Source organism: Cynoglossus semilaevis, chromosome 16 (genome assembly GCF_000523025.1).
Source record: "Cynoglossus semilaevis isolate Cse_v1.0 chromosome 16, Cse_v1.0, whole genome shotgun sequence".
NCBI lineage: Eukaryota > Metazoa > Chordata > Actinopteri > Pleuronectiformes > Cynoglossidae > Cynoglossus > Cynoglossus semilaevis.
Genome location: NC_024322.1, coordinates 16,155,717 through 16,163,078, shown reverse-complemented (window position 1 = coordinate 16,163,078; position 7,362 = coordinate 16,155,717). Strand labels below are relative to the sequence as shown.

Sequence of the window (7,362 nt, the reverse complement as noted above, 5' to 3'; positions counted from 1 at the left end):
GAGGGGGGGTCAGGAGGGGAGGCACATTAAACCTGTAACATGAGAAGTTGATAACAAGGAGAGGATGAAGAATTGGTGTGTAAAGAGCCATTGAGTGTGTGTGAGTGTGTGAGTGTGTGTGTGTGAGTGTGTGTGCCTGCGCGGGACAGCGAGACGGAGAAAAAGACTGGCTCTGTCCTTCCCTGCAGCTCCCCCCCCACCTCCCCCCCAGTCAGCCTGGGAAACTCACTTGAATATTTTTTTTTTTTTTTTTTTATTCCTTCCATTACTCATGTGTCTCCCTCGAATGGGAGGAGAAGAAACGGACTGAACAAGAGGGAGGAGGAAACTCGGGGCAGGGAGAGACGGGGGAAATGGCAACAGCCTGTAGTCAGACTCCGTCTGCTTATTCAGCACCCACTGCTGCACTGCGCCACCGCTGGAATGACTCCGTAGACGGCGTTCTGTTTGTTACTTTGGAGACGGAGTGACGAGGAGGGAGAGACCACGCTGACCTTTCACCTCACACACACACACACACACACTTGAAGACTCCGCCGGGGTTTTTGCGCTACACCGCGGTAACAGTGACAGGCGTCTGAATCCACAGAGAGAGAGAGAGAGAGAGAGAGAGAGAGAGGACGATACAGCAGCAGAACCTCAACAGGACAGGACAGAAACAGAGACTGAAGACAGGCGTGCGGAGGGACGCTAGAACACGTACCACACACACACACACACACACACACATACACACTCTCTGCCCCAGGATGGCCACGGCCGTGTTTCAGGTAAGACGTGTGGACGTGTGGACGTGTGGACGTGTGGACGTGTGGACGTGTGAGTGAAACAGCTGCTGCTGTCTCAGTGTTGGAGTTGTTTGATTAGTGGGGGAGGACGAGGGGAGGGGGCAGTGGGGGGGGGGAGAAAGAAAGTTAGAGCGGGTTTTTAACCCTGCGTGGTAACGAGGCTGCGTGTGGAGGAGTTTATTTTTGTTTTTGTTTTTTTTTTTGTTTCCATCGTGTTGTAAATGAGAAGACGTTTGATCACAGCTGAACATGTGTGTGTCTGTGTGTGTGTGTGTGTGTGTATGGTTGACAGGAATGTGTTTACTGTAAGTGAAGCCTGTCAGGCAGAAACAATAGCTGCTCTGTCTGTGCCAGTGTTCTGGACTGTGTTTGTAATAAAACACTTGTTTTTGTGTCTGTACGACTGTGACCACAGTGTGTGTGTGTGTGTGTGTGTGTGGTCTCCTCGTCTGCAGAACGTTCTGTGGTCCAGGCCCACGGTCGGAGTTAGGAGGACACCAGTGTTGGACGGGTCTCCTCTCCTCCCTGACATCAGAGTCAAAGTGTCGTCTTTTTAAAAAAAAATATATATATATGGTAGATTCTGTACGTGTGTGTGTGTGTGTGTTCGTTCACTGACTTCAGTCTGCAGCCGTTACCTCAGCCACAGCCTTTCACAACAGAAACCTTGCAAAAGTTGCAGCCTGGAAAACTTCGCCCCAGGCGTGAGAAACCTCACTGAGTGAAGTCGGCTTCACACTGGGAGCTGAAGTCTGGGAACATGGAGGGTGTTCCTGAGAGCTGCTCTGCTCTGCTCTGCTCTCTGTGTCCGTTCACCTGGACACGTCGGACCTGTCTGGGATTGGTGCATATACCAGTATGTGTGTGTGACTTGAATATTGTCCTGAACTTTGACGGAAGATGAAAAAAGACCTTCATTCTGTGGAGGCTTTTACTGAGGTCTATAATGTACTGTAATACAATGTACTATAATGTACTATAATATACTCTATAGTCTGTAGTGTGATATAATGACCTAAAATGTACTAGTATTTACCATAATGTACTCTAATCTAATCTAATCTGCTCTTATGTATTATGGTGTACTTTAATGTACTACAATTAATAGTTTAACTCATTGTTGATATTGTACTGTAATAACTTAGAATATACTACAGTCCACTTTAATGTACTAACAACTATTACAGTCTACTATAATGTACTACATAGATAAGGTATTTTAATCTATTATAATATACCATAATACTCCTAAATCTTCCATGATGTACTATGAAGTACCATAATGTATTTTAATTTACTATAATCCATTAGTATCTGCTGTAATCTACCGTAATCAACCACAGTCTACAGTAATTTACCGTAATCCACCATAATCCACCGTAATCCACCGTAATCTCCTCTAATCACCGGCTGATAAAACCAATCATACAAATGTGGGTCCAAACTATGGTCCGGAGTTTCTAACAAGACATTCTTCAGGGATGAGAACATTCTTCGATGGTCGACGTGATGTCAAACTAAGACACGCTAACACTTAGCCACAGGATCAAGACTAGAGTGGGTTAAAAAAACAAAACAATCTGGTCCTGGTTCTGGTTGGTCTTTGACTGTTTTGTTTTTGTTTTTTCTTATTGCCTAAAAAAAAGGAAATGCTCCAAAAATGGGGGAAAATTACAGTAAAAGATTTAACGACAGCTAATCACCGTAATGACTGCGTGTAATCGAGGTTCAGGTCTGGACCAATGAGAAAAACCCAGGTCAGTGTTTGGGTTTTAAAGACGAGGAATGTGTGCAGGCGGAAAAGCCAAAGAAAACCTGGTCCTCAGGAGGAGGAGGAGGATGATGATGATGATGATGATGATGATGATGATGGTGGTGATGATGGTCGTGTGTACTGTGTGTACTGCGTGTACTGCGTGTACTGTGTGAGTTACTGTAAAGACACCCGTGTACTGTGTGAGTTCCTGTAAAGACACAAACACGTGTTTTTCACTCCTGACGTTTTTCCCCGTGTTGTTGTGAATCAATTCATTTCACGCTGAGTGTGAACGTGTTTGAAGACCGGTGCACATGTTCCAAACACTCGGTACCTCATCACTGTTACCCAACATTCCTAGCGGCACAGAGGCTAGGACTGAAAACTTGCTGCAGGGAATCGAACCATCAACCAGACTGTAGAGGAGGCGTGATCATAAACACAGGGCATCAGGGCCCTTGGACCGCCGAACTCCCATCATTCCTTTCTGCTTTCATAACATGCCAGTGAATCCATACAGCGCGGCACCTTGGCACACTGCACCCTGCTGGCCACAGAGGGCCCTTCTGTTACCAGTTATGCCTCACAAATTGAATTTGCACAGTGAATGTTTCTGCTGCGAGGTGTGTGGAGCCAAGGACTGGATGAACATGAAAGCGCTGAGAGGGGCTGCGTGCTAACACCCCCCCCCCCCCCCCCCCCGGGATTTTAATCTACGGCCGAAACCGTGAGTGAGTAGAAATTTGTTGAAATACTCAGTTTGTCACATTCGTAAAACGTTATTTTTAGCTGAGTAAAAAAAAACCCAAAACACACATGAGGACGGCGCAGGTGACAGCTGTAACGCAGCGCTCCTGCGTTAAGGTCAAAGGTCAGATCTCCTCAGTTCATCTCTCGGACTAGTTCATCTGGAACCAGCTGTTGGTCACAGTGAGGCTCAGTCTGTGGACCAGTCACGTGTGAGGACCGTGTCTGGAGTGCGTCAGTCGGCAGCGAACCTTCATGTCAACGTTGTCCTAAGATGTCCGACGTGGACGTCTGGCTGCAGGAAATGGACCCTGGTCTAATGATGTTTAATGAACACAGGCACGTTTGGAATGCTACAACACAATTATCTTTATTATATTACACTCATTTACACCGACCCCCTCCCCCCCACAGCCTCCACCCAGTGCAAAGCCAGGCACCAACAAAGACTTTGTGTAGGTCTACATGAAATATTCAAACATGAGTCACCGGCTGCTCTGTGTCCACTGTAACAAAAACTTCAAACGTACTTCAAGTCGTACTCACTGGACCTATTTCCTTTTTCCTGGACAGAAATGCAAATTTTTCAGACGTTATTTTTTTTTTCAAAACTCCTCATGCTAAGGATGTCCGATATCGGCCGACTGATATTTGCTTAATTATGTAATATCTGTAAGAATGTATTGAAAATCTGATAACATAATGTTTGGGTTTTGTCAAGTCAGAGGGTGAGTTCAAGTCTCCTCTCCTCACAGGTTTTTTGATTCCGTGGAAAACTGGCCCAGATCAAATGAGGCTGGAGTTCAGTGACATCACCGACGGCGTCAGAGCGCTGGTCTGTGATGTCACTGGTTGAGGAAATACTTCAAGGAAATACTTCAACCAATATGCAGCGGTTTCATGATGGGATGTTTGTGCTCCGTGGTCTCTCCGAGGTTTCCCTCTGTTTGACCTGTGGTCAGCTCAGCGCTCACTCCTCACCTGTGTCCGGCTCCAGATAAATATTTCTTGTGGTTTCCAGAACATTCTGGCGAAGTAGAAGCAGCGGTCTTCTACTTCGCCAGACCGCTGCAGGGCAACGCCACACTCAGCCAGGTGGTGTTCCACATCTGTAGATACGGTCAAATATATGTAATACTTCAAATGCTGCAGGTTTACGTTTTTGTGAAATTACCAAACTTGGTTGCCACGTCGATTGGGAAAACAGGAAGTGACAAGTGGCTTACAGACGACAGAAACAAACATAAGTAATACTTCAAACTCCAGCATGAAACACCTTTGACACGTACTGTCAGTGAGTACTGGTTACCATCGCAGTACTTTGATTTGAAGAGATGAGCGACTCCAACTAAAAACATTTACGTCGTACTTTAAGAACGCAGAGGAAACAGAGACTGAAACACTGGTCTTCCCCGTTTCTAAAACGTGGTCGAAAATTCTTCAATTATGCAACATCTCTGAAGTTATTCTGGAATATTCTCTCCTCCTTCTTGTTGTGTATGTATATTTGTATATTTGTACATGTAGTCATAATGTCATAAAAATAGAACGTTTTTCTCTTTTTTGGGAACATAATGAAGTGGGTCTCGACTTCCTGGTTACTGGTGTGGAGTTCTGTAAACATTTATGGTGAGGACGGAGCGCCACTGTGTTGGAGAATGTCTTAAATGAACAGACGTTCTTTTATTACAGATGAGCTCATGGCTGTTAGAGAAACGACCTGAACTAACCTCCACTCCGTGTCTTTAATCCTCCACAGCAGGGGGCAGTAGGTTTCGTTAATTGTCACTAATAGGAAATGGACTGCGAGCCAAGAAAATTGTTTCTCAAAAAAAATTATCTCTGCGAAACAATGACGCCGCTGTAGTAGAGTGGAGGTTTGTGAAAAACTGAAGTTTAAGTCCTGAAACGCGGCCGTTGTAGAGGAGCGGACGGGAACCAGCGTTCGTGTTTGTGGACGTTATTACATGTCGACGTCACAGTGAGATTATCAGACCACGTGGTTCGCTGTGTAACTGATGAAGATTACGCTAAACGAATGTCGTGACAGGAAGTGATTGTCGGTGGTGACTTCCTGTTCTCTTTTTCTTCTTCTTCTGCGAGCTCTCTACTGGCCCCTTCAGTTAGTCCCCCCCTCCCTCACCCACTCCCACCACCCTGCTGTCATTTCAGCTGCCTTTCTCTCCTCCACCATCCTACAACAACAACTACCCCCCCATCCCAAAAGTTAAACATGTTTTTTTTTGTTTTTTTTTTATCTTCATCCCAGGCAGTTGTCACAGGCTGAGTTAGAGTCAAAGTAAACACCTGCCTAAAACTTTTGCCCAGCTCATGGCTGTGAGTTCCCCCTCCGTCCTTCCTGGTTCCCTCCCTCCCTCCCTTCCTCCCTTACATGGCCGGGGTGAGCGCAGCCCGGAGCAGAGCCTCGGGGGAAACGACCAGAACTAAATATAAAGTCCTCCATGTTTAGCTGCTCAAGACCCAAGAAGCTAGGCGTGGTCGGGGGGGCGGGGAGGGGTAGGGGAGGTGGAGGGGGAGGGGGGAGGATGAAATCACCATCACAGTTATGAGACAAGAACACAGGAGAGGGAGGGAGAGATGTTGGAGGGAAAGACATAGAACGAACATGTTTGTTTGTTTTTGTTAAGAACAGATGACGTCGGTGGTTTATCATTTTTCGGAGCGTGTGTCACTGAATATTCCTGTCTGTGACTCCATGAACTGGGAATCTGTGTTTCTGCAGGGGAGGGGTCCAGATGTGGAGTCTACCTCACCCACGTGCCCTCATCAGGGGCAAAACCAAATCTTTTCCTGGCAGCGACGGCTGATGACGAGGAAACATCCGAGCAGAGCCTCGGTGTCGGCCACAGAGAGTGGAGGAGGAAGGAACAACAACGAAATATATTTTATATACATACATAGACTGACAGAACTTCATTAATGCCTCAGGAGTTCCCCAAGGGAATTTAAGGAAACTCATAATTCCCATACCGGGAGTTGAACCCGGGCCGCCTGGGTGAAAACCAGGAATCCTAACCGCTAGACCATATGGGAATATATGTGCATATATATGTGTATAGAGTATAACCTGCTATATATACATATATATATAAATATACATATATATAAATATAAACATATATGCATATATATGTATAAATATATTTACACATATATACATATAAATATATATTTATGTGCATATATATATATACTGTGTTCCCATATGGTCTAGCGGTTAGGATTCCTGGTTTTCACCCAGGCGGCCCGGGTTCAACTCCCGGTATGGGAATTACGAGTTTCCTTAATTTCCCCTGGGGAACTCCTGAGGCATTAATGAAGTTCTGTCAGTCTATATATGTATATAAAATATATTTCGTTGTTGTTCCTTCCTCCTCCACTCTCTGTGGCCGACACCGAGGCTCTGCTCGGATGTTTCCTCGTCATCAGCCGTCGCTGCCAGGAAAAGATTTGGTTTTGCCCCTGATGAGGGCACGTGGGTGAGGTAGACTCCACATCTGGACCCCTCCCCTGCAGAAACACAGATTCCCAGTTCATGGAGTCACAGACAGGAATATTCAGTGACACACGCTCCGAAAAATGATAAACCACCGACGTCATCTGTTCTTAACAAAAACAAACAAACATGTTCGTTCTATGTCTTTCCCTCCAACATCTCTCCCTCCCTCTCCTGTCTTCTTATAACTGTGATGGTGATTTCATCCTCGTTTCCCCCGAGGCTCTGCTCCGGGCTGCGCTCACCCCGGCCATGTAAGGGAGGAAGGGAGGGAGGGAGGGAGGAAGGGAGGGAGGGAGGGAACCAGGAAGGAGGGAGGGGGAACTCACAGCCATGAGCTGGGCAAAAGTTTTAGGCAGGTGTTTACTTTGACTCTAACTCAGCCTGTGACAACTGCCTGGGATGAAGATAAAAAAAAACATGTTTGACTTTTGAGATGGGGGGGTAGTTGTTGTTGTAGGATGGTGGAGGAGAGAAAGGCAGCTGAAATGACAGCAGGGTGGTGGGAGTGGGTGAGGGAGGGGGGGGGTCTGAGGAGTATCTTCCCCCTTTTA

General features: G+C 46.2%; 1 protein-coding gene and 2 non-coding genes across 3 annotated transcripts in view; 2 read left to right on the top strand and 1 right to left on the bottom strand.

Annotated features, from left to right (window-relative positions):
• Positions 1-7,362, top strand: part of tns1b (tensin 1b) — a 66,691-nt gene that overhangs the window by 28,882 nt on the left and 30,447 nt on the right. The window contains 2 exon segments of the mRNA XM_025063734.1: positions 4,289-4,402; positions 6,035-6,164. Of these exon segments, the coding sequence (XP_024919502.1) occupies positions 4,289-4,402; positions 6,035-6,164 (244 nt within the window).
• trnae-uuc (transfer RNA glutamic acid (anticodon UUC)) lies at positions 6,274-6,345 on the bottom strand. The gene has a single exon. It is a non-coding gene; the product is annotated as a tRNA-Glu (tRNA).
• On the top strand, positions 6,512-6,583 carry trnae-uuc (transfer RNA glutamic acid (anticodon UUC)). The gene has a single exon. It is a non-coding gene; the product is annotated as a tRNA-Glu (tRNA).